Raw genomic sequence first — 27,512 nt, 5'->3', positions numbered from 1 at the left:
CTAGCTATGCACTGTTTACATTTGAAGCCTTAGTGGTGTGGCTCATTTGTGTATAAAGTATTGGTTTGTTATATGAAATCATCATATACAAATTGATCATATGAATTGCATGTAAAATCTTTTATGAATCCTTATCGTCAGAATATTTTATTTATCTAGTGAGAATTGGGTTTGGTGACAGTTTAAGATCAAATAAAATAATAATACAAGTAAGAATGTCGAATAAAAGGATATAATATACATATATATGTCCTTATTACTTATATAAATATAGGAAATTCATCAAGTAAGAATAAAAAGAGGGTTTTTTATAAACATAAGGGAAAATAAAATGTCCAAAAAAGATCATTTAAAATAGATCAAGTAAAATATGAATACAAAATAACATGTTTAAGTTAAATTGTGCACTGTACTACAATATGAAACATGTATAATATGCATAATAAACTACAACCTCATGCTCTTATTTGACACGCATACTCCTCTTACTTCCGGCGCTGCTGCGGTAGTTTGCCGCTCTCTTGCCGCGTCGCCGCCCAGAGCGCATTCCTGCCGCAGAGCGTTTCCAGCAGAGCACGGAGCTGCACATTCCTCTGAAGGTGCGGTGTGGACTTTCCCGGGCGGCAGGTTGTTTCGAGTGGGCTGAAAGAGATTTGAGAAAGTAGTTTTAACTCCGTATCAGCGGGCTAAACAATGACGCTGTCTGTGCGCTTCAGCAACAGTAGCTGCTAGCTGTTAGCCGCAGGTGGACCGGGGGACGCGGTGGAGAAATGGAGCGCACCGAGAAATCAGAGACTGTACCTGCTCGTTTTCAGGGAGTGTGACGGTCTGATTTGCAGGTAAAAGAAAGCTGTTTTTAAACTTTTATGCCTTTGACTTTCTCTTGAATTAGCACAACGTTTATTTAAAGGTATATATGATGTCAACACACTGCAAAAGGGCGAAAAACGCATTTTAAACACCTGTAAAAGTGTAAAAACACCTGTTAAAGTGTACCTGTCTATGTAAAAGTAAGATTTCCGGGGGTGTGTGTTAGAATAGATCCTGACAGGTCCATTAATTAGAAAATCCCGAACTTGACAACGAGTTTAGTGTCAGTCCTTATCGGCTCATAACGTGCTGCTGATTATTCATGAACAGTGTTTTGCTCAGGGTTTCTGTGGGCCATGGCGGGCTGCTGGCCGTGCTGCCCCTGCCTGTTTGTGTGCTGCCTGTCCGAGGAGGACAAGACCGGCCTCGCGGTGGACAAGGAGATCGCGAGGATCCTCAAGCAGCAGAAGAAGAAGGAGAGAAGGGAAATTAAAATCCTCCTGCTGGGTCAGTGACACATTTTTATTTTATTCACTAATGTAGGCTACTTTACTTTCCATTATCTGCTACTCTATACTTCTACTGTACTACATTCCATTGGCAAATATTTACTTATATAATAATTGTTTACTCCATTACATTTCCAACTTGAAAATTCAGATTAATAAAACACATTTTAATGATAAATAATTGATAATAAATGCCAACTATTATAGGTTTAACACTATTTAAAACTTTGTTATTAATATACAATAAAATATATTATTATAAGAGAATATATATATTTTAATTATAAGATTGATTAGAATATACATTTTTTTTTATGCCATGACATTTACAAGCTACTTGGCATTATATAGTACAAAAGCTTGTATTTGACCTGCTGCATCATTCATGTAATGAACACATTAATGCATTAATACAAATGTATAAATATAATTATATATAAAATAGTTATTATCATTATTTTTTATACTTTTTGAATGGGCTGTGAGTATTTTTACTCTTAGTACTTATAGCAGACTATGTTTTGTCTGCAATCTCCCCGAGTAATGCAGGAATTTCACATGTGACAGAGTATTTATACACACTCTATTATTACTCCTTTCACTTAAGTAAAATATCTCAGTACTTATTGCACCTCTGATTTAATATGAGATCAAATAATTTAAAAAAGCAGTGATGGCAATTATATTTTAATAAGGTAAATAAATAAACTCAGACAGTTTAAAAGGGCATGATAAAGGAACGCCCTTCTTTAACACTGTCTGTCCTTTTTGGTTTCACAGTGTGAAAACTATGTGAAGCATGTGTCACTGTGAGAGTATTCAAAGTATAGATTGGGATCGGTTGTACATGAAAGCCACAGAAACCTACAGGCCTGCAGCTGGTTGGATGACTTTCAAATGTTCTATTAATCTCCAAGGCTGACAATGAACCGTGGGGTGAAAATGTGTGAGAGGCAGACATCTGGTTCTGTCACCTTATGGTTTACTGGTTTCCTTTTAAGGACGTTTTTCATCACTTAACTGCAGAAGTAGTTGAGAAACAGCGCTGAGATGACTCAGAGTATTGTTGAAATTCAGCTTCTGACAACTTGGATTTTACCGATACTGTTCTTTCAATTCATTTTGCTCACACAATTTAAAAACCAGTAAAACCATAAGACACAATAGAGATATGTGAATGGAATAATAATGCTCTGCACATTTATTCACCTACATTTGACTAACCCCTGTTTTTGTGGCCTTACAGACTGTAAACACGACACACAATGAGCAGGCTGAACTGCTACAAACAGTCTTATCAAACTAAATCTGTTAATCCTCTCAACACTTGTCTCCTATAAGATGTAGATGTTGGCCATGAGGGTGGTGCAACAGGTTGCCATTGTCAGTAGTTGTGTATGTGTAGACGTGTCTGTGCAAACTGCGTATGTGTGTTACCTTTTAGGTCAATGTTTAAAAAAAATCTCTTTTAGATTTTTATCTGTGGAACTGCAGTATGGCGTCCAGATCACATTTCTAAATATAATATTTTTTGGTAGTGTTTTTTTGCGAAAAGGAAGCATTCACTCTCTGTTTTTGTTTTGTCCACCAACTGGTAACCGACACATTTGGCTCTGAAGCTCATTTATGCTCCACTATGTTTACCAGCTAGTCTTAACCTTTGTCTTACTGTTTGGTGCTGAGCAGGATGTGTACAGTGTGAGCTTTCATCATCTAACAAACACTGAACTTTAAAACCAAAACCAATGAGCTGAAAGACGCTGAAACCCTCTGAGGGAATAATTATTTGAGTTCATCACTAAGAGCAGAATCAAGCTATTTCACGATATTCAGCCCCAAAAAACTGGAACTTAAACCGTGGTAAAAAGTTCGAGCAGACTATGTTTTGTCTGCAATCTCCCTCGAGTAATGTAGGAATTTCACATGTGACAGAGTATTTATACACACTCTACTATTACTCCTTTCACTTGGGGTAGGTAATTTTGGAGAAACCAGCTCGAGTGCGCTAGAATTTGAAAATACACAGCCGGAACAAATCTGCCACTTCCTTACAGAGCCCCTCCTCCAACACACACGAACGCGCACATGACCAATGAGGGCACGAGATAAGTTTGTGCACAGATGGAAAGCTGACAGGCAGGTAGGCCATCCAGTTATTTTAGCCGGGCCAGCTAAAATGATTGGTCGTGCTTTTTACAGTACTACGGCTTCCACCGATGACATTTTTTTATGGATTTTTTGTCAAAGCACTTCAGATATTCATTGCTATCGGGATGTTAAGAGCATTCCATGGAATATAACAAAAAGTGTATCTCGAGCCGGTTTCTCAAACTTACCTACCCCACCTTAAAGTAAAATATCTGAGTACATTTGTTCATTCCAGTGACTGAATCACTGACCTGTTTAAAAAAGATTCTTCAAACTCACTTTCACGGTTTGGTTTTGTCTTAACTTTGCCTTTTAAACTTGAATTATACGGTTTTATATCCAGTACCATCCATGGGTTTTATAGTCTTATTATTGTTTTTATTGTAAAACGTCTTTATATTAAAGGTTATTTCAAAGTTGTTTTATTATTATTATTATTATTATTATTATTATTAATAAATGTTATTAGTATTTAACATCCTGTCTGGAATACTAATTATACATTATAAAATATAATAATAATACTTATTATATTATTATTATTGTTATATACCAGACAGTCGGGCCCTTTCAGATCCTGGTGTGAAGAATCCTTCTCGTTAAAAGTGACTGTATGTCTTTCAGTCACCTTTTTTAAATCCCCCTTGACATTTAACCACTCTCGTAAACAAATTCTAAAAATGTTCACCCCTACAAGGTTTCATTTCAGCTGACCTGCATGTGTTTAGACTGTGGGAGTAAACCCATAAAGACTCAGTTAGAGCATGAATAAACAGAGAGATAATCCAACAGCGAGGCGATGATGCTAAACCCCGTTGACAGATGTGTACTTCATATAACTGTTTTGTGTGGTTGAAATTGTGTTGCACATGTCTGTAATTGGTGCAAAACGTGTGATTTTTAACGCACTATAAATTAAATAAACACGAGACATTATCAATTCCTCAGGTACTGGAGAAAGTGGAAAAACCACTTTCATCCGGCAGATGAGGATCATCCACGGACGAGGCTTCTCAGAGGAGGAGAGGAGGAGTTTTGCCAAATGCATCTTCCAGAACATCCTCACAGCCATGAAGGCCATGACAGGAGCCATGGCCGCGCTCAAAATCCCCTACTTCAACCCCGAGAACGAGGTAAAGTCTCACATAAACAAACAGAGTGGTGCGGGCATCAGGGCAGAGAGATTGTGCCCACATCAAACACAGAAACACACACTCAGCACGATGTAGTCTATAAATAAAAAAAGTCAGTTACAGAGTGTTTATGCTGAATGTCAAACCCACTTTTTTCAGATCTACGGGAAGTGGCTGCATGACATAAACACGGTGCAGATCAGCCATCTGGAGCGCGGCTACGTGGACGCCATCCGCCGCCTCTGGGCAGACTCGGGGGTGCGGGTGTGTTACAGCCGACGCTGCGAGTACCAGCTCCTGGACTCCACTGAGTAGTGAGTATCTGTATGAGAGCATCATGTGAGCAAACACTGTCACTGCAAGCTGTCCAAGATGATATCACACTACGGGAATCTATAAGAGAAGGTGTTTGCCAGATGCAGCATCAAAATGCTCACCTCTTAAACTAAATAGTATTCAGTTTCTATCCAGTATAAAGTATACAGTATATGTCAGATGGGGCTACCAAGTCTGTGAATAGGCATCTGGTTTACGCACTTACAGTAAATGTGACTTTTTGATGACGTATGCCTTCACTGCGCTTTGCATTTGGGAATGTCAGCACTACGCTTTGCATCATACTTCGCTGTATCATCTAAAAGTTGTATTTTTATTTGTAGTTTTCTTAATTTATTCTTTTCATTTAAAGAAAATAATCTTTTGATGACATTATCATAAAAGAAAAGATCCTTTTTTATTGATATGTCCCTCATTTTTTGCCACACATCCTCAGAATGAGTTGTATACTATGTGTTTTTGTACTGAGACCACTGGAGGGGGCTAGTTCCCCCACAATGTTCTTTATTCAGCCATTTTCCAGCCATGTTGAAACCACCAGTTGATCAAAGAGTGAATACGTAAGCACATCAAACTCCTGTGAGTCAAAAGAAACATGAATCATCTTTTAAAGTGTTTAGGAGAACCTGAATGTCACAATACCACAGACATTCTTCTTTAAAATCATCATGAAAAGATGTAACACAGCCTGTGCCTCACGCTCAAAGTATGTAGCATGTCCCAGAACAAAGGCTCAGCCTGCTCAGTTTTCTCTTTCCTATTTCCTCTGTTTACCCAGTAGCTCAATCATAGCGCTGTGTGATAAGAGACAGGCGGTAGCTAATGACAGCTTGTATCAACACGAGCCATAAAGCCGTCATCTGTGCACACGGCGATATGGACTCGCTCCACTCCCTTCTTGTATTTTTAATCACTGTTTTTTTTTATCATCATCATATATCTTGTGTCCCTTCAGTTTGCTTTACCTGTGGAGTAAACAGAGACAATATGTTGTTACCGGAGGTCTCTCTTTAGCACCACTGTAAACTTCCTCTCTCTTTCAGCTACATGAATAACCTGGACCGCATCTCCGCCCCGGACTACATCCCCACGGAGCAGGACGTGCTGCGGGTTCGATTCCCCACCACGGGCATCCACGACTACTCCTTCACCATCAAGACCATCACGCTAAGGTGACAGTCTTCAGATTACTAGTCTTAATTCCCTTACTTCTGTACTCTTGCTGTGTTGAGTGCCTAAGTGCGTTCATGTGGGTACTGGATACAGCGTTGGAAGCTGGGCCGATTAATCTGATTAAAGTTGCTCACTGCCAAATGAAACAAAAATTGATTCAATACTGAGTAAATCATTACCAAAATCTCCTGCACTCATTGGATAAAGGATTACATACTTGCTTTTGCCTTAAGCCACGCCTCCAATCCGCTGAGTCCAGCCTCGGCTCCGTCAAATGAACGAAGAGGGAAATAACTCTGGATTCGGCTAGTTTGGCTATTTTTTGTAAATGTCCCCGTTGTGGGACAAATAAAGGATTTCTGATTTACAATGCTAGGACCTTATGATTTAAATAAGGGCTATTCAAGTGTCAGTACAGGGAAGGTGATTTACTTTGTTGATGTACACACAGATTTACTGAGGTCTCTTTCCCAATGCAAGTCAATGGAAAAAGTCATTTTGAGTGGCATCACTTCACTGACACGGAAAGATGATACCACAGGTTGGCCAATACTCAAATATGTTTCACTGCGCACTTCCTGCAGTCTTTGTTCATTCTGAGAAGTACGGCGTGCACTATGAGAACCGGGATGGGTGAATTATGACAGACAAAAAGATACAAGTTGGAATTGTGAAACTCTGGACACTTCTCACCCTCAACGAACTTCATCTTGGCTTCTGAAGTGTTGGGACCAGCCGTGATTGGGGTTGATTAGCTAAACAAATACAAGTTATCCATGTGTTTTTTTATATAATATTGACTAATGATATCACCGGCCCTGACCAATTTGCTGCCCTAGGCAAGATTTTAGCTGGCGCCCCCCCCCCCCCCCCCCCCCCAAAATGCAGACACTCACATGACTCGCGTATGCATTCACGTGCACGGTTGTGGCATGACCACCAAAACAGAAAGATATGGACACAAGATGTGTGCAAATGTATTTAGTTTCCTATCCATTTGAACATGATTTAAGTGGGGGGTGGACCTAACCTCCCCTAGGGGGGTCCGGGGGCATGCTCCCCCGGGAAGATTTTTTTTTTTTAAATGTTGAAGTTAAAAGCATCAATCTGGTGCACTTTGAGAGCAACATTAGGAGATCTATGGATACAGCTCTCAACATCCATATGAAACAGAACTGAAAACAGATTTTCTTTTTATTTATGCATATTTTACAAATCACTCCCCTTTTAAACTCTATTCTTGTTTATTAATAACAACTTGTTTTACTGTCATATAGTATTTTATACTATATGACAGTAAAAGACTATTCTCTTATTTTTTTATAACTATAATGATCATACTGTATACTGTAAAGGTGTGCCTTTACCTCACTGAGCTGAGGTTATCAGAGCCGCTCAGTCTTTCAGGAGAGAGCTCTTCCCCCCTGCGGCCGCTTACACAGTAAATTCCAATGTTAATAAAAGCTGTATACATTTTTTGGGAGTTTGATTTATTTTAAATTACACAAATACAAAATTAAAACCTATAATTGCACACTAAAACCATTATTTCAAAAAAAGAACTATTTCACAGTTTTTACTGGGGCTGGGGCAGTTCAACTTGATTTTTGGGGGGGGGTGCGCCATAGTTTATGGGCGCTGTACGCAATATAGGCGTAGTTCTGTTAGTATAAGATAATAAGATGTACTTTGTTGATCCAAAATTGGAAAATTGTGTTATGAAAAAAAAAAAAAAAACATTTTTAACATTTACATTTTTTTTTTTTTTCAATTTTCGGTGCCCCCCATAGATTGATGCACCCTTAGCATTCGCCTATACTGCCTATGCCAAGGGCCGGCCCTGGATATCACTACACAGTTGTTAAAAAGAGGCCATCATTTTAAAAGGTTAATTGAGCAGTCTGGCATGATTCGGTGCAGAAATCGATAATGTTTCTAGCTAGCTAGCGTTAATAAACTACGCTACCCAGTCGAAATTCACACACAATTGAGACAAACCGAATGGAGACACAGCACAAGAGAAAACTTATACCCACACTATTCACTGCGTTGAGGGAAAACTCACTATTGACTGATGCAGAGGCTTTATCAGAATCAGATTTATGATGGAGATTATAGACCTTCAGGGGAAGGTTTATTTTGAACCTGCGTTGTTTGTTTCTGAAACCAGAGGAAGAACTGACTCCAGCTGAGCAGACAGAGATCACATTTCTTTGTGTGTTCCCAAATTAAATGACACCTGCTCTTAAATTATAAGGTATAACACACAATTAAAACAAACTAAACTGAAGACAAGGTTTGTTTTGGCTCTGTGCTCCGGCACAACTGACAGATTAATGAATGACGTTACTGCTCCTGTGTCGTTCACACAGCTACGCCCAGCCTGCAGCAAGACAGCAGGAGTTCATAAAGACAGATCCAGCTTTCCATTGCAAACACAACAAAAAATGTCAACAACAGTAAAAAAGTGAAAAATCAAACAATTTGAACATTTGTCACAATTGAATTTTCAGGCCTTCGTTGTCTACAACCAAATCATTAATTACTTGTCGACCTTAGGACTCAATACTAGTCCCTGCTTTGTTTACATCTTAAGACCCCATTTACACAGGAACGCAAACGAAACGCAAACGAACCGAATTCGATATCAAAAAAGTATTCCGTTCACACGGATACGGCTCAATAAACGTGTCCCTCCACAACTCAACCCGCTGGAGACGCTGTAGGACATATGCCGGGCCTGTAAGTGGCGCTGTACTTCCGCCATAAAATACACCAAAAGCAGCGAAGAAGACCCCCGAGCATGGTTGCCATGGTTGCCTGGTTTCCCTTCTTTTTATTCTCCGCGGTGTAGTTCATGTAGTTCTCCATGTCCACTTGTTGCTGATGGTTGTGGTAGAGGAGCTGTAGATTTTGCACTAACATCTGTAGCATGGTCAGTAGCAGTAGCACTAGCAGTAGCTACTGACCATGCTACAGCAGTGAGCAGCAGAGGTGGGGAGAGGCGGGGCTATGGCTTCATCGTTATCAGAAAATGATCGTATAGGACGTACACGCGGAGCCGCTTGGCCCCCCAGAGCATTCCGTCCGCAGATCTATCCACCTTGGGACCCGTTATCGCTTTAGGGCCCGTTTCCGCGGTTCCGTTACGGCCTCATGTACATACAACCCATTTCGTTCCCGTGTAAATAGCACCTAACTAAGTGTGTTAATTTGAACAGTATTAGCACGGCTTCCTTGTTTACTTGTTGGTTTTTCTCTTGCCTTTCTAACTCTTCCTCCGCTCTGGCAGGATCGTGGATGTTGGCGGTCAGAAGTCGGAGCGCAGGAAGTGGATTCACTGTTTTGAAAACGTCACCTCGCTCATCTTCCTGGCGTCGCTCAGCGAGTACGACCAGGTCCTGGAGGAGAGAGAGACCATCGTAAGAGACACGTCCAACCTCACTGCAGAGCGTGGACAAAATAACAGAAACAGCCTAAACAGTCCAATATTTATATATATATATATATATATATATATATATATACACAAAATACTGTAGCTTATTGTAGATCTGCAACAATGAATTGATTATCGAGTTTGATTGAAGGTTTTAGTAACTTTTCAAGTACAAATACCTATTTAAATCTTGTGTTTTTGATATTGTTGCTTTTATATGTTTAATATCATTGTAAACTAAATATTTTTGGAAAATTTGTCAGACAAAACAATTAATTATTAATAAATCATTCTTAGTTGCATCCACATATATAGATTATTGTTGCTGTTACATTAGCATACAAAAAGCCTTTAAATTGTTAAATGATAATAATAAATGTAAAACGCACTTATTAACAGCCAGTAGCTGTTAGCCTTAATTAAATGGAGTAAAATGTATTAATAATTTCCCATTATAACGTATTGTTACTTGTCTTCATGACATGTTTTCTCACTGCAGTCAGTTCATACTTCCTCCTGCAGGTTTCACTCTTGCACAACAAACCTCCCCTTTTCTTATATCTATACTCTCTCTCTCTCTCTCTCTCTATATCCTCATATCTCTCTCTATCTAGCGCCTCTCTCTCTCTCTCTCTCTCTCCTCTCTCTCTCTCTCTCTCTCTCTCTCTCTCTCTCTCTCTCGCCTTCTGTCCCCTCCTCCCTCCCATCCTGTCTCTAAGCTGTTTATCTCTCCCAGCCACTTTTTCGTCTGCCAACACATTCATTAACCTCCACAGAGGCCCGTGTGCTCCAGACCTCCATAAACCCCCCCCCCCCCCCCCCCCCCCCCCCCCCCCCCCCCCCCAAAAACCCCCCCCCCCCCCCCCCCCCCCCCCCTCCTCTCTTTAAAGGACTGGTTTCCTCCCGGCTTTCGTCACAATCACAATCTGTCTTTCCATCCATGAGGAGTCAAAATGATCTCTCAGAAACTCACTGGTGTAGTTCATGTATCTATAACAACAAAATAAATCCCAAAATCAAGAAATTAGCATCTTAGAACTTTCCTCACCTCGAAGTCAATGGGGTTCATTTTAACGTGTTTTGGTAAAATGCCTGAAATAAAATCTGTGGTTAACACAAGCTGAAGAGATTTTAATGTTTTGTTTCAAATTTGTGTCCTCAAAAAGGCCGTTTCTAGTGGCTAATGAGACTATAAAACATAATTATGCCGACATTTTCTTTAAGCCTGCCGTTAGCTTTCTACTGCGCTAGCTTTTACTCTTAATAAATCATAAAAGTTCTGTTCATTTATGAAAAATATCCTGCTGAACGAAACGTTTTTCCTAACAGGTGTTTGCCACAGAGCGTATTCTCTGCCATTATCTAAATGCCTTTCCATTGGCATTTTCTCGAAGTGCGACACTGACGTCTTGGTTTGGAAAATCTGTTTTCCCTGCAGCCTCCAGTATAACATGTGACTCTGTTTCTGTCTTCAGAACCGAATGCACGAGAGTCTGGCTCTCTTCTACACCACCATCCACTCGCCTTGGTTCTTCAACACCTCCATCATCCTCTTCCTCAACAAGACTGACATCCTGGCTGACAAAATCATGACCTCTGACCTGCAGAAATATTTCCCCAGCTTCCCAGGTAAACACTGGATATAACTGCTTTTAGTAAACACCTGAGTTTTCCTCTTGCACCAAAATGAGGTCAGCGTTTAGATTTCTTTAGTGAAGAGTCAACTTTTGAATTGACTGCAAGGAAATTTGGCACCAGCATTCAGGCCCCTCGTATGATGAATTGTACTCCTGCACCAAAAACCCATATCATTTGAAATGGTGCAAGCCTACTGACAACACCGACAGCCTCAGTTGTACTTTATCAGTGCTCATCAGCAAATGTTAGCATGCTGAATAGGGCTGTGGATTGGCAAGAGCAACCAAATGCACCCCTGCCTGTATGTCACAGCCTGAATAAAAGCTCCGCCCCATATGCAAGATGTATGTAAGTGGAAGCCGTCTTACTTCATGTGTAGGAGTTTGGACTGAATGATCACAATGGGGAAAGGCATGGCATGCTAGCTTGTCAAATCCCAAATATAAAGCCTGGTTGGCTAAGGATTCCAAATATGAGAAAGGTGCAAAGTTTGTGTAAAATCTTGTGATCCAGAATCCAAAATCTGTGAGCCAGATCCAGCATCCTCCGAGTCACAAAGTCAAATATGGTCTCAAAAGTGTGGAAATCCTAAATGGAAAACGTTGACTTCATCACAACCTGATGCACCCGCTATTAAAAAGAATGTATCATTAAGAATATATTTTATAAATTGGAGCGCAGTCTCAAGCTCAGTGTCATCCTGACTCTGAACCCAAATCAGAGTCAACAAACTAATAAATAATAAAATCTTCACACACACACACACACACACACACACACACACACACACACACACACACACACACACACACACACACACACACACACACACACACACACACACACACACACACACGCACACACACACACACACACATGAGTCACTTCCAGGTACTTAGTGTGCTTAATGATGTGGCTGCAGCCTGTAGCTCTGTTGGTGTGAAAAGCTGAACAGCGTTGCCCTAACCTCCCCTCCATGACACCCCCCCTCTCGCGCTGTTACCCATGGCAACAACCACAGACTGATATTGTGCTTCATGCAAGTCCTGCACCCCCCGCTACCCTCCAGGTGTACATTTGTGAGGGGTTTATGAGTGCAAGGGGAAAATGTGTGACCGTGAGTGATTATTTATGTGTGTGTGTGTGTGTAATCTAACTGACTTTTACCATGAGGATAAAATACAAAATAATGACTCCTACAGGGTGAAGCTCCCTCAGTTTAACCTCAACAACAACTCTGTGCAGCTCTTCCTCTGGTTGTTGCTAATGCTGCGTTCCCGTTCGGCCGTTTATCGCTGCTGTAAAGTGAAGGCTACTGTTGTTAAGAAGCCACACATTCCTTTACCATGTTAACACAGCGAGGGCAGCAACTGGACCAGCACTTAAATGATTTGTCAATGTTCACTGCTTATAGCTGCAGCGTCCTTTCATTTAAAGAGGCCATATTATGCTTTTAGTGGTTATCCCTTTCCTGTAGTGTGTTATATTGGTTTTTGTGCATGTAAATGGTCTAAAGGCTAAAATAACCCCCCCCCCCCCACCTAAAAAGCCTCCATTGGACGCCTTCGTTTACTTCCGTAAGATAATAACATCATTATGTAACACACCCGTTCTTATTGGCGAGCGCTCCAACACATTGCACGTGATAGGCTAAGGGACCGGATGAATCACAACAGAGCCGGCCAGCTAACCAATCAGAGCAGATTGGGCTCTGAGTCCACACAAACGACAAAAAAAACAGACACAACAGACAATTACGGAGACATTTTTGGTAATCTTAAATCCAGTGCAACACACAAGATACTCTTTAACAAAATAATTAAAAGTCACACAATGGTGCACGAGGAAAAAGCAGGAATAAGTGAAGTAAAATTCTAGCAACTATTTCCATCTCTTATATCTTTCTCACGTCTGTTTACAGGCAGGAGGCACGACCCGGATGATGCTAAGAACTACATCCGCAAGTTGTACGAGCAGCAGGCCATCAACCGGGACAACAGGGACCAGTGGAAGACGCTGTACCCTCACTTCACCTGCGCCACCGACACCAACAACATCCGCAGAGTGTTCAGCGACATCAAGGACACGGTGCTGCTCAAATCTCTCCGGGACTACGGGGTCATCTGAACTCTTACACAGCTCTGGATGAACTGGAAGAAGAAATCTGCTGGTTCTTGACTCTGTCTGCACTATTTTACCTTTACTGATGAACGCCAGACTTCTTTTTCTACTTTTCTATAACAACAACTACACTGTCGTCCATTTTTCTAACCCCCTTCCCACAGGGTGTATTGAAGAATAACGATGGAGGAGTCTTCTCTCACCTTCACCAACACACTGTAATTGAATGGAAATTGGGAGAAATAACAATAATGATGTGACTTCTGATCAGGGAGCAAAGGAATAAACCACTTGTCTCACAGCTAGCAGCTTTCCCCCCCAATTTCGAGTGTTTGGAACATGCAGTGACTCCATAATTGAAGCAGGAGCAGAGATGCAGTGAGGTGTTGTGCGGCCACTAACGGAGTAATAACTTTTCCAAGTGGAGATGGGGGCCATGCAGCTTCAGGTTCAAGCACAAACTGTAATCGCACAAACTGTTTCTATGAGTTGAAATCCACGGTATCTTTTATTATCAGACTACCTAAATCGGGGATTTTCTCTCATTGATTAACGTCACCTCAGAGTCTTCGATTGTTTCACAAACACTCCTGACAGAGAGCCAAAATCCCTATTGATTACAGTTAATCTCACACTGGCAGTGTTCCTATCTGTTCAGCACCGTCTCCCTCAATTATTATGAGCAGAAAGTTTGTGTTACCACCTGGTGAGTCCCTCTCATGGTGCCATATCAGAAGTATGAAATAACATCCCCTGAATCAAAATGCATCTGACTGCACAAGGACTTCCTGGTATTACTGGCATACCGCATTTCACATGCTATGTTTTGGGAAATCATTTATATTTTCTCGCATACTTAATAGTATGGTAGTATGGGTATTGGAAAGCTTTTTTACATTAGGCTATGTAGGTAGGAGATTCACTTGGTTGGAAATGGTGAAACATTTGTGCCATTGAATTTCAAAATAAAGGCGCATCTTAAAGATGATTTTAGATCCTTGATCATGGAAATATATGGTTTACACATCCATAGCGATGGGTTGTTACACTGCTAAGATAAACAACAAGAGAATCACAATAGAGTATTCAATTAAAAGAAAACTAATTTGAATTTTGAGTTCTTAGTCAAACACCTATTCAGCTGAATGTGATAGGTAGATCTACCGGTTGTTGGTGTTGACTCAACACACTGCAGATTGTTTAATGTTTAACAAGTTTTGAGAGAAAAACACTGATGGAGTAATGGCTTGTTAACAGTCTCCAAAATGTTCATCATTGCTGTGTGGGAAGAAATATTCATGAAGGAGGACAAGAGTGTGGTTTTGGTTGGAAACACTGCAGAAAAAACATTTTAGGGTGCCTTTAATCAATGTTTTTAGGATAAACAGTGGATCAGTTGACTTCTTGTATGAGACAGTACCATCTCTACATTGTTAGCCATTTTTAGCTCTCCACTTCAATTTGTGTTTTGTTCACTCTCTCCGCCTTCGTAGCGTTTTTTCCAGACGCAACAGGCAGCTTTTGAGCACAAAAGATTTAATAAAAAACACTGTTCATCACCTGCCAAGCCTTAAACAGCAGAGAGTTAGCAACTAGCTGTGATTATGGTGGAACATTGAGCAGCTAGAGAGCAATGTATTCTCTGCAGGAGCTGGTGGAGAACAAATACAGAGCTGAAAGGAGAGTCAATATCGCTAGGATGAGAGCCAAATAAATGCTCATGTTGCTAAATAACTGCTGGATTTGAAAATAAGCCACTGTTTGCACACCAGATTAAGTTACATCTGGTCATACAGTAGTCTCTGAAATGTGCCTCTTTTGTACTTTTAAACATACAGCAATAAAGCCAACAGCAGATTTTGCACCTCTCAATGCAATAAACACACTTTATTAAAATCAATAGCAGACATTTGAGCACCAATCACAGTTAGAGTCTGACAGGTTGGAAAAGGTCACGAGGGAAGGAACGGAGCACTGTTTGAAAAAAACGATTTTTGGGCGAGTTCATATCAGAGACGGTGGAAAAGCTGGGTGAAGAATATTAATATGAGGTCGCAGTGAGAAATACGTGCGTCTTATTTATATAATTGTGTGGAAAAGGGGGATTTAAACATGTTTTTGATTAGAAGCGAGAGCTCTAGTGAGCATTAAGTAAAAAAAGACAATGAAATTATTTAAATAACTGACCATGTGTTTAAGTAGTTTTGGCTGCTCTTTTGTTAAATGTATATAGAGTTTATACTGCTACAGTTGTATTGTACATTTACCAATGACTACTATTTGATTGAGTTTTATCTGCTGTTTTTTAAACACTGTTTACCCACAGCACACACTGTGATTGTAGTGAAATACTTTTTCTGCATTGGGAGATGACCTGTCGTACGGTGACAGTGGATTTATTTTGTGTAGACTCGGGTGGAGGAAGTGGGCAAATACCTTTTTCTAGTTAACAATAAAAAACTTGGAACACACACCATGCTGCTTGGTTTTGTTTGCCTGGCAGATATTGAGCGACAGAGTGTGTGTGAGGTGTTTCTCAGTCCTCTCACAGGCTGCAATCACACACTCACTGTGACTGGCACTTCGCAAAGTGTTTTAGACTTTTTGTCAGAAGGGTAAACACCTTAATACAAACATCTTGTTTTCAAATTGACAGGAAATACACAAAACAACACAAGTACACTCGAGTCTAAAATGTCTCACACCAACTCTCCTCAAAATGCCAAAATACATATAAATGCACCAAACTAAAGCAAAATACATACACTAACATGCACCTACACACAAGAGACACATTTGTTATAATCATCTTTTTGAATTAGTACAGGCATAAAGTTACATAAAAGATCATAACAGACAAGATAGTATGAGGACATGTTAATACAACCTCGCCAAAGATTTTAAAAAACACAAAGTTTTAGACAAATAAGACTGAAGTCAAAACTAAATAAATAGGAGTCCTTTAGCTCAAGTCAAATAATAACTCAACAGTTAAAATACATCATAAACATACACAACAGGTCATTAAAAGTCTGATTTTCCCAATCCCATACTGTGTTGTTTTACTTTGCAAAGGTTTGCAGCAACTATGTTGATTACTCCTCACTACTACTGACAGACAAGAAACAAACATCCAAAACAAACTGGCGGATGTCATTCATAAATAACGCATCTATAAATGTATATTTGACAGTTGATGGCAGGTCAAGGTTCAAGGTTAGTTTATTTGTATAGCACATTTTAAGACACAGAGGCCATTCAAAGTGCTTTATATAGGCATTCAGCACATAATATTTAAAAACAAAACGAACACACAATCAAAAAAAAAGAAAAAAAGAAGACAATTCATAAAAGCGATAAAATACTGGCTGCAACTAAAAGTGCAATGATAAGGCACGGTTAAAGGATCTCAGGAAAGGCTTTTTTTTTATTTGGTGGTCTAATCTGGATAGTGAGGTGGGCTGATGATCGGAAGGTTGCGAGTTCAAATCCCGCCTGGAACACCACTACTAGTGTGCCCTTGAGTAAGGCACTTAGCCCTCAGTTACTCCAGGGAGAATGTCCCTGTAATTGGTCATTGTAAGTCGCTTTGGAATAAGGCGTCTGCTAAATGCCTAAATTGTAAATTATATTTTTGGGAGAATAAACCCCACAGATCCTCAACTCCGGTGTGTCTCTCTCTCTAGGTCGTCCTCAGACGAGCCCTCCATCGTCGCTTCCAGTCATCCCGGTTCTCCATACATCTGGCCAGTTCACCATCCGCTGCGATGTTCCTGTGGACTCCTGCCGCTGGAAGTATAGGATTTGGGATGACTTTGTTCTTCATGGTTGGCTTTACTATGCTGATTAAGGACTAGGGGGCGCAACTCCTCTCAGTCCTGGTTTTAGTTCAGAGTGTCCTTCTCCTTGATGGGTTGCCTTCCATGGCTATGAACCCCATCTGCCCCTGCTATTTGCCCATAGCTGGGGAGCAGCTTAGGGAACGGTGCCTTGCTCAGGGACACCTTGGTAGCACTTGGTCCTTCCGGGACTTGAACTGGTGACCTTCCAGTTGCCAAGCCAAGTCCCTATGGACCTCGCCACCACCGCCGTCTCACTCATTAACAACGCAACACAGAGCAACAAGAACGTTGTCTGCTACAGTAGCCATGAACTCGCATGTATTTTGTTATTTGAGGGGGGGTGCGGTGTACAAATAGAATCAGATTCTGTGGGAAACACTGAGGCTGCATTAAAAATAAAGGTTTTTAACCTGAATTTAAGACCTCAGAATTTCCAGGCTTATGGTTAAAAAAAAACTAAAAGCTGCCTCTGCAAATGTAGTTCTGACTCTGGGGACGACGAGTAAACCCGCTCCTGCTGATCTGAGAGCTCTGGCTGGCTCGTAACAGTGCAGCATCTCTGACATGTATTTTGGTCCCAATCCATTAAGTGCTTTGTATGTTGAAAGTAGGATTTTGAAGTGTATCCTTTGTGTAACAGGAAGCCAGTGCAGCTTTTTGAGAACTGGGGTGATGTGGTAAATTCTCCTAGTTTTGGTGAGGACTCTGGCAGCAGTGTTCTGGATGAGTTGGAGTTGTTTTATTGATTTTTTACAGAGACCTGTGAAAACACTATTACAGTAGCCAAGTCAGTCAGGCTATAGTCAGATGATATAAATGTATGCTAAATGTAGCTGTTATATGATCTCCATCCTGCTGGCAGAGGCAAAGCATTTCCTCATTAAAGAGTGACAAATGGCTTCTCCAAACAACATATTGTCACAGTTTCCTTCGAGTGGGAATCCACTGACAGCAAAAGTACCCGCTGCATGACACGTGTTTACATAACAATTATTATACGGATATTGAGATAGTGAAGCGTGTCCCTGAAATTCCCTGTAATACACACAAATGAACCCACACACACACACCCACACACACACACACCCACACACACACACACACACACACACACACACACCCACCCACACACACACACACACACACACACACACACACACACACACACACACACACACACACACACACACACACACACACACACACACACACACACACACACACACACACACACACACACACACACACACACACACACACACACCACACACTGTGGCGTGTAATGGCTGTCAAAGCTCCACACCACGGGAGTGTGAGAGTGTGATTTTGTGGCCCTGGTGGCTATCAGTCAAGTTGACATTCTGAAGTGTGATGGTGTGGTGACTGTGAGTACATGTGTGAAAGATGTAAGTCAGAATGTCTACAGCGGTGTGACATCCTGCAGCCAACAACCGCTGCAGGGATTTAGCCTTGATAACGTATCCACAAAACACTTTCTAGGACATAAAGTAGGAAGAGAGACTCTAAAACACTGGCAATTAAACACAACTAAAATAATGGAATACCTTTTCTCCCTCCTAGAGAAGACACAAATGCTACATTAACACATTCACCAACTGTATTGCAATTTATTATACTTATTTTACCAATAAAGTCACATAACATAACATAATTATGGGCTGAACAACAAAGCACACGACTAAGGTTTGTGCAGAGCAGACGAGGAGGAAACAGAAAACATGTTGAATCTTTATCATGACAATTTCTTTAGTCATACCAATTATTTATCATTTAAATCTGTATGGGACACACTAGACTCTTTTCCACTTGTAGCAGTGATAATGCTATCAAAGAATACATTTAGTTAGCTACTGAAGATAGTAAGAACAGTGGCATAAATCAACCTAAAGTTAGCATATGACATTGATGTCGCTTGCAGGCCCCATCATTGGCGTTATTTGCACGTTAACATGTATGAACTTCCCGTTGTTTTTTATAAAAATACTACAAACATATGGTGATATGATTGTAAATGTGTAAAATTTTACTAATAACAAACAGTGTCAATAGAGGATTTAATAAGAAGTTATCCGCTGCAGTTGATTATAAAAATATAATCCTTGTTTGCTTTAATAGCGGAGCATAAAATGTAATATATTTTCCTTGAGTCCACCTTCTCTTCCAGCTGTCATCGAGTCACACACTGAAACTAAACTCAGGTCGGACTGATGATCACAATAATGATAGCAGAGCCTCTCAGATGCTCATTCTAACTCTCATGGTGTCAGCTGTCCTATCTGTTTGACCCAATGTGCAAATCTATCCACCACCTTATTAAAAACCCGGGGCGAGAAAGTATTCGTTTTGTTTTCACCTGGAAGAAGCCGCCGCCACTGAGCTCGAGTTTGGAGCAGACCCAATTTAGCATGTCTGACATTTAAAATGATTGATTCCTCTGGGACGGTGGGAGCCAGTCTGCTAGATATTGGCTGTGCTGGAGAAACTGAGAGGATTTGATCCGGGCCCTGGTAGCCTTTGCGGATAATAAGGAATTTGTTTATGTAAATCAAAAATGAAATACCCACAAATTATCTCAGATACCACAACTGCAGCTGTTCTCATTAGGGAGGACCTGAGGACCGATACTCTTGACTGTTTTTCTTTTTTACAGTTACCAGCGTGTACTGTAGTGACTGGTAGTAGTATCGTAGGGCGCGCTGGGGAAAATACAAAAATGGTGTGTGACGCAGATAACCTGTAGGACTGATTGGGACTGATTCTTGAACCACTTGATTGTGAACAACAAGTTTGTGTTGACATTAGCTGAGGACAGCCAGTCTTTGTTAGCTGCACTCAGTTAACGGAGGTTCCATAGAGTTGCATTATAGCACATAAAGCTCTATTTAGTAAAATCAGTTGATGGTAAAATAACTTGATCAAGAGGTGTTCGTTTTTAGCAAGAAACTTGAAGTAATACAGTTGTTTGAAGGAGATTGTATCATGGCAATACAGAATATAAAATAGAGAGGGAGTTATAACCTGTGTAACTTCCTGACAGAAACCGGCATGCAAAGGTTTGATCATCCAATTCACAAAAGCCAAAGAATAGATTTTGGCAGTGAAAATCTTAAAGGTCCCCTACTATACTTTTTTTTTTATGGGTTTCAGATATATATAAAACATGTCTCTGAAGTGTTTGGCTGGAAATAACAAATAGATCATGCATTGTAGCTTTAAATGCTAATGAGTTGCTGCTGGCCACGCCCCTCTGTGGAGATGTTTGGCAAAAAAGAACACAATGGTGCTCAAGGAGGAGATTCAGGTGATAAGGTGGGGGGGTTACCTTGGTTGGTGATTGGCTAATGGTTACACAAGGCAAGGCAAGGCAAGGCAAGGCAAGTTTATTTATATAGCACCTTTCAACACAAGGCAATTCAAAGTGCTTTACAAAAATGGAAGACATTAAGAAAATGGCATTTAAAATCAGTCATTAAAAATAAAAGATAATAAAATAAACATTAAAAGAAAAAATACATGGATAAAAGTTACAGTGCAGTTTAAGATGTGAATAGTTCAATTAAAAGCAGCGGCAAATTGAAGCCAAATAAACGTTATGACATCACAAAGTGGCCAAAATCTGATTTTCAAACAGGTTTTTATATAAATGGATCAGGACCGAAAGAGAGAGACTTTCGGTTTTGAAGAGAGGACACTTATTTATGTATGAAAGACGTGAAAAAGTGGATTTTGCATAATAGGGGACCTTTACTGTAAGTCCCTGGCTCCTTCAAAAACTGTGACATACACTAATCTTGAACCATAAAACAATTAAAATGGTGCAGGGACATAATGGTATAGGTAAAATGCCGGAATAAGTAAATGATAAACTGTGTAAAAGTGAAGTAGAAAGACATAAAAGTACAAAGGATTTATTGTTTTGTTTTTACCATGGTATTGAATTGGTTTGGTGAATCTAGGTCAGGACCTTCACTTGTGTTGGTATTTACAACTTAATGTGTGGTATTGTGACATCCCTAGTTCCCATCAGCCCCTTTAATCTCAGCCTCACTCCAGTTGCTCCCCAGGGTGCTGAACGACGGGTGAGACACAGCAGTGTGTGTGATCTCCTGCCCAGAAGCACGGATGTGAAGCACAGGTTAGCCGGTGTGTGTGTTTTAAAACCTATGTTGCTGCCTGGTTTGTTGCTAAGGACTGTGTATAGCTGATAAGAGGCGGTCAAAGCTTTTCCATTTCCACCAATGTTCCTCAAAGCAGATAACAACCTGCTGTGCACTTATCAAACACTCGCTCCACACACACACAGATACACACAGATTCTACCGGGCTGCAATCACAACAATTACCTGTCGGGCTTTGCGTGTAAAAATAGATGCAATAATGTAAACACCTGAAGAGCACAATAAAAACCAAATACAAAACCCGGCAGCAGTGAGGCTTATGATGCTCAGAAGGGTCCGATTTAACTGTGTTGTTATTGTTGTGGCTGCGATGTTGAATTGCATTGCATAAAAGTATATTTTAAGATGTTATTCAGCACCCTTTACCTTGTCATTGTGGAAAGCAAGATGCTTTTTTCCGGGTCTTTTCAAAGCCGTTGCAGCATATGAGCACAAAGAAGAAAAAAAGGTGCTTATCAGGAGAAGAAATGAATCAATTTGCCAGCATGAATCATCACTTTGTTTCCTCCAGAAGCAGCAGCTGGCCCTTTGTAGCCGCGATGTGTGCGTCAAAACATCAACTCAGAGGGGGCAAGACTCTGAAAGCATCGATAAACCCTTCAAATGTCTTGACCTTGTTTACCAAGACGGCCCTGAGTGTCCGTCAGTCCTCGAAAACCATTTAAAAAAAACACTGTTAGGAAGAATTTCTTTTTTAAGTCATTTCATCGAGAGTAATAAAGCTGTTGATGTTTTAAAAACATAATTTTGATGGGATTGTTTGTAGTTGTTGTGGATATCATCAATGCTAATAATTCAGCTGCAGGATATGATGGTGATGAAAATCATGATGGCAATGGTGAAAAAGAGAATATGTATTTTTGTATGTGTTCTTTATAACGCCTGCCTCAGACTGTACTTTGTGCCTTAATGAGTTTTCAAGGAAGTACTGTAGGGCTTTGGTTTATTAATGTGGAGCAACACAAAATGTTCCCAATTAAAATGAACATTGTCATGTCATTAAACACTAAAGGCATCCTTTCTGAGAGAAGGGAGTTCTGAGGAGGAGGCGAGTCGGAGAGTTTGACGTGGAGGAGTTACTTAACATGTTTTATTAAAGGTCACCTATTATACAAAATCCACTTTTTCATGTCTCTTCTACATCAACATGTGTCCCCTTCTTCTTCATGTCTTTTCGACATCAACATGTGTCCCCTCTGTGTGAAGAGATTCTGAAAGTTTCAGGAAAAAAGATTCTCTCTCTTTTTGTCCTGATCCATTTATATAAAAACCTGTCATGAGCTGATCAGATTTTGGCCACTTTATGATGTCATGATGTTTTGGCTTGTGTAACTATTAGCCAATCACCAACCAAGGTAACCCCCCCCCATCTTATCACCTGAATCTCCTCCTAGAGCACCATTGAGTTCTTTTTAACCAAATATCTGTCAGAGGGGCGTGGGGAGGGGCTCCTTATTTTCATCTAAAGTAAGAGACAGAGAATCAGCACTTTTGAAACAGGGCTGAAACAGAGGGGATTATGGGATGCTGCAATGATCTGTTTTGGTGTTTGGAGCCAAACACCTCAGAGACATGTTTTGTATATATCTGAGACCTATGATATATTGATGAAAAACAGTATAATAGGGAGACCTTTAAAAGCTGCACTGTGAACTTGTCAACAAAAGTTTTCAGGAATCACTCATTTTATTTTGAGAGCAGGAGAATCATTTTCTATAACAGAGGAGTGGAGAAACAGCTCAATTAAAGTTGAATAATAATACTTTGAAAATATTTGTTGCACTTTTGTTAACTCAAGACGCTGATGAAACATAAAATCCCAAAAGATGTAATTTCTGCTTCCGTCTCCTGGATGAACCTTTGTGATTTGGCGTTACTTATAAGACAAATCAAGTATCATTCTTTATCGTTTCAAATTAATTGCTGAAAACTGCCTCTTTTTTGCATGTTATTGTGCAACAGGTCACCTGAACAATAACATGCACGATAATCAATGAATGGATAATACGTTTACTTGGATTTTTGTTTAGCTACCCTAAACTCAGTATATAAAATTGTCCTTCTTTCCAGAAATGATGTTTACTGTGTGAGGTATTATGATATGCAAAGGTTTCTCATCAGAAATGACATTTGTATAGGCCATATTTATGTTTACCTTCAATTTGCTTTGTACATGTGCAAATAAGCAATTTAAATCACATGCATGATTTCGATGTTTTTTTTTTACACAGAAAACAAAAACCGACAGAAAATCTCAAATGTATTGCAGCAAGCCAAGTCAATAAAAACATGTTATGATCTAAATGTGGACATTTCAATAAAGTGGGCACCGAAATAATTGAAAGACAGAGGCTGCTCCAGAGTTTAGATCACACACATCTTCTTAACATTGAATCCAGATTTGTGGAAAACTATTTCATTTCATTTAACAGCCTAAAGTTTGAAGATGATTGAAGATGAACCTTTATTGATTGTTGTCACTAGTCAGCCGTCAGTTGTTCCTAACAGCTGAAACATGTCCGATGTAGTTTCATATAATAGACAATCAAGTTGCGTTGTCCTGCTGTGATTGTCCCTGCTTCACAGGAGCCTTTTTCTGTCTCTCTGCATGGTGCCACTTCATCTAATGGAGCTCAAAGCCAAAGAAGAGACATCATCTGCTCTTATCTCCCTTGGGGCTCACACACACACACACACACACACACACACACACACACACACACACACACACACACACACACACACACACACACACACACACACACATACACACACACACACACACACACACACACACACACACACACACACACACACACACGTATCCTAAGTCTCCTTCATCTCCCCTTCTTCCTCCCACGCAAATACTTAACAGCAAAGTTTTCCAAAAGTGTATTTTTTTCTTCCAGTCGGGCAGTGAGCTATACGATGTTTACCCCATTATCGTCCCTGACCGCTGACACCAAATCAAATGGAAAACACACACACACATATATATTTGTAGCCAGGGGAGACGCTGCCGAGATATGAGATCCACATCAGGTCAGCAGCTCGGCTCTCATAATGGCCGCCCTCCCCCCCTCTCCTCCCCCCAGAGGGAATACATTGTCTCGCCAGGTTCAGTCTGTAAAATACTTTAAAAGCTCTGGGCTGCAGTAATCTGCAGGAGGGAACCCACTCTGTCTGGAGAGACGGTGGCAGAGAGAGTGAGTATATGTGCGTATTAAAGTGATTTCCCGAAAGAGTTTACAGGAACTTTAAAATTGAATCAGTAAATACACTATAATTTCTAATCTAGAGGATAAAAAGACAAATAGCCTTTTTAGCTCAAATGTCTCCAAAGCTCATCACGCTTAGCTTTCATACATTTTTTATAACTGTTGAACTTTCCATTCTCAAACATATGAAGTTTAAAATGAAAGCAGTGGCAGACTAACCATCAGCTTTTGAAAAGTACATGCCCTTTTATTAAAACAAAAGGTAGATTTCTAGGCAGTTACTGTAAATTATCTCAGTTTAAATGCAAACTCAAATAGGTTTGATCACATATACTGTAGCTAGCAAGTTCAATGATTAAGATAATATGGTGGGGTGAAATCTCAATCTCCACCTGACTTTGTAATTTGAAGCCTGTTGAGTGATTTTAAATGATAAATCTGTATGTTTTACACATCATCACAGTTAGTCCAAGCATTTGATACATTTACTGTGTGTAAAGGCTGAACACATTGATGAGTGCTGCCTTCATTTGAAGTTACGTTGCTATTGTTGCTATTCAAGCAGCTATGGATCGGACAATTCTTTCTTAGCAGAACCAATAAGATCATTTTAAATCAATATAACTTTTTTTAAATAATGATTGAGAGTCAAGTGGTTGGTTTATTTAGTGTAGCTTGCAATATGCAGTTTAATGCACATTATCCCTTCCATATCAGATGTGTAATTGACGATCGATTTGAGTTGTAAAAGCTGTTTAATTCATTTGTATTTTGCTCTTGTGTTTTTGGTGCACACCACTTCCTCATGTGAAGAAATGCAGAGATTGACAGGCCTGCTGTGCATGGTAACAGTTGCTAGGCTATGATTGGACGATTAATATTCTTGTGGAGACGGTCAAGGGGTAGACAGTAATAAGTTATTAATCTTCCTGCAGATTTCAGCTGCTGGTGGATACTTGGATTCATTATTTTAAGGCCAACTCTCCTTATTACAATAGTGAAGGAAATAAATAAACCTATTGAACGTTTCAAACACGATCTAACATCTTGAAAATCATCAATTCAGATTACCTTTTCCCGCCCTGCAGAAGGTAGATTTATTTATTTAGGGTGAAGAGTTGGTTAGGTTTAGGGTTAGGGTTAATGGTAAGGGTTAGGCATGTGTTGGTTATGGTTAAGGTTAGGATAAGTCTCCAGGAAATGCATGTAAGTCAATGTAATGTCCCCTGAAGTGACGTATATGGTATGGTATGGTATGTGTGTGTGTGTGTGTGTGTGTGTGTGTGTGTGTGTGTGTGTGTGTGTGTGTGTGTGTGTGTGTGTGTGTGTGTGTGTGTGTGTGTGTGTGTGTGTGTGTGTGTGTGTGTGTGTGTGTGTGTGTGTGTGTGCTGACTATCAGAGCTGTAGAGCAGAAGTGAAGCCTCTCCACGTGTGAGTGCTGCTCAGACTCCTGAAATGTGATAGAAGTAATTACGGCACTCAGCGGTGCGAGTAGAGAACGCTGATAACAACGGCTCTCTGAGAGAACTCTTAAACTGTGGCTCTGCCTGTCGGTCCGGCACAATTACAGCCCCACACTCCTTCACTGAACCACTTTCATGTTCATAACTGCTTCTGGCTCCTCAGACGCATGTTAAACCTCAGTATTCACATGTCATTTACATAAAAAGATGATATATTTAACCAGGAAGACAAGCTGTGTGCAGCCAGTAACACGTTGTCACTGTAGTGTTTCACTTTTCAGCCTTTTTATAACATAATTACTTCTCAAACCTTTATTAATGTACAATTTCTTAAAATGTTGAGTTTTTATTCTCTTTGTTGAGTTCAAATTCATTTGCGGTAATTAGAACAATTACGCCAGTGCCATGGGCTTCAAGCTAATGTTTTCTCCAACAGATGATAAGGATTTAATTCTCAATAAAAACCTTGTTAAATGGATGCAACTTTTTTCTTGACTTATAGATCAAATCAAATCAAGTTTTATTTATATAGCACATTTTTAAAACGATTTTTGGTCTAGCCAAAGTGCTGTACATGCAATAAAAACATTTGACTACAATAGCAAACAGAAGACAATAAATTACAACAGCAAAAATAAAAATCACACACAGGGAAATTTCAGGAGTCGTACTCCGCTCTGACTAGAAGGCCAGAGAAGAAGTGAGTCTTAAGTGTAGATTTAAAAACCCCTAGGGTCTGATAACATAAAACATATTTTCTCTTCATTTTTAGGGGATAATCTGAGATGTTCATCATTTTTGTTTTGCAAAATCAACTGCTGCTGAATGTAGGGAAATTAGATCTGATCACCAACAATGATTCCCTGATGTTGAATTTTTAATGTTAACGATTTTTGCCCTTTTATCTCTCTGAACAATTCACCATTATGTTGTTGTTGCTGTTGTTGTTGCTGCACATGATAAAGATACACTACAAGAATGCGCCACAGTTTTTGTTCTGTATTCCTCATTTCGTGGTGCAAACCTTTGTTGCATTATAACAACAAACGATATCCTTGAACACTTGAGTAAGTTGCAGAGAATGAAACAGCGAATATAAAAGAAACCCAGCCTTCTCTCTGCGATCCAGCCTCAGTGTGTGACTGCTTGTTTAGCCTGGAGCTGCGGGGAGTTAGCAGGACTTCTGTTTGCATCCAGAGGGGAGTAATGAGAAATATAAAGACAGATGGTGTGTGTGAGGCGGCTGATGTTCCTACCAGCGTTTTGGACCATCTGGGAGCCAGAAAGAGACACAAACGCTTGATCCCCGGGTAACAATTTGCCTGAGCAGCACATTATTGCACTGAGACGAGGCACAACTGTGCAGCAGAAACTCAAGAAGATGAAATCACAAATGTGTACAGCACAAAGACACTGTTTGCAGAGTCAAAGCTTTTTTTAGGGTTTAAATATTTAATGAGAATACACAGTTTTTGCACGTGTT

General features: G+C 40.1%; 1 protein-coding gene across 2 annotated transcripts; it reads left to right on the top strand.

Annotated features, from left to right (window-relative positions):
* The first annotated feature begins 570 nt into the window (after positions 1-570).
* On the top strand, positions 571-15,781 carry LOC117495663 (guanine nucleotide-binding protein subunit alpha-11-like). Of its 2 annotated transcripts, none has more exons than XM_034147076.1 (8): positions 571-839; positions 1,153-1,317; positions 4,416-4,600; positions 4,760-4,914; positions 5,980-6,108; positions 9,402-9,531; positions 11,024-11,177; positions 13,108-15,781. In XM_034147076.1, exons 2-8 carry the CDS (start codon positions 1,167-1,169, stop codon positions 13,311-13,313), a joined length of 1,110 nt encoding a protein of 369 aa, XP_034002967.1. In that variant the 5' UTR covers positions 571-839; positions 1,153-1,166; the 3' UTR covers positions 13,314-15,781. The 2 variants fall into 2 exon arrangements, with proteins under 2 accessions (XP_034002967.1, XP_034002968.1); XM_034147077.1 differs by having other exon boundaries at positions 645-839; positions 1,141-1,317.
* Positions 15,782-27,512: the final 11,731 nt, after the last annotated feature.

Source organism: Trematomus bernacchii, unplaced genomic scaffold (assembly GCF_902827165.1).
Source record: "Trematomus bernacchii unplaced genomic scaffold, fTreBer1.1, whole genome shotgun sequence".
Taxonomy (NCBI): domain Eukaryota; kingdom Metazoa; phylum Chordata; class Actinopteri; order Perciformes; family Nototheniidae; genus Trematomus; species Trematomus bernacchii.
Note: the sequence above shows the minus strand (reverse complement) of the source record. Positions and strands in the feature narration are given on the sequence as shown.

Coding starts and splice junctions, on each gene's coding strand:
- LOC117495663 (XM_034147076.1), top strand. CDS start 1,167: ATGGCGGGCTGCTGGCCGTGCTGCCCCTGCCTGTTTGTGTGCTGCCTG. Junction 4,601..4,759: donor ACTTCAACCCCGAGAACGAG/GTAAAGTCTCAC, acceptor CACTTTTTTCAG/ATCTACGGGAAGTGGCTGCA. Junction 4,915..5,979: donor CTCCTGGACTCCACTGAGTA/GTGAGTATCTGT, acceptor TCTCTCTTTCAG/CTACATGAATAACCTGGACC.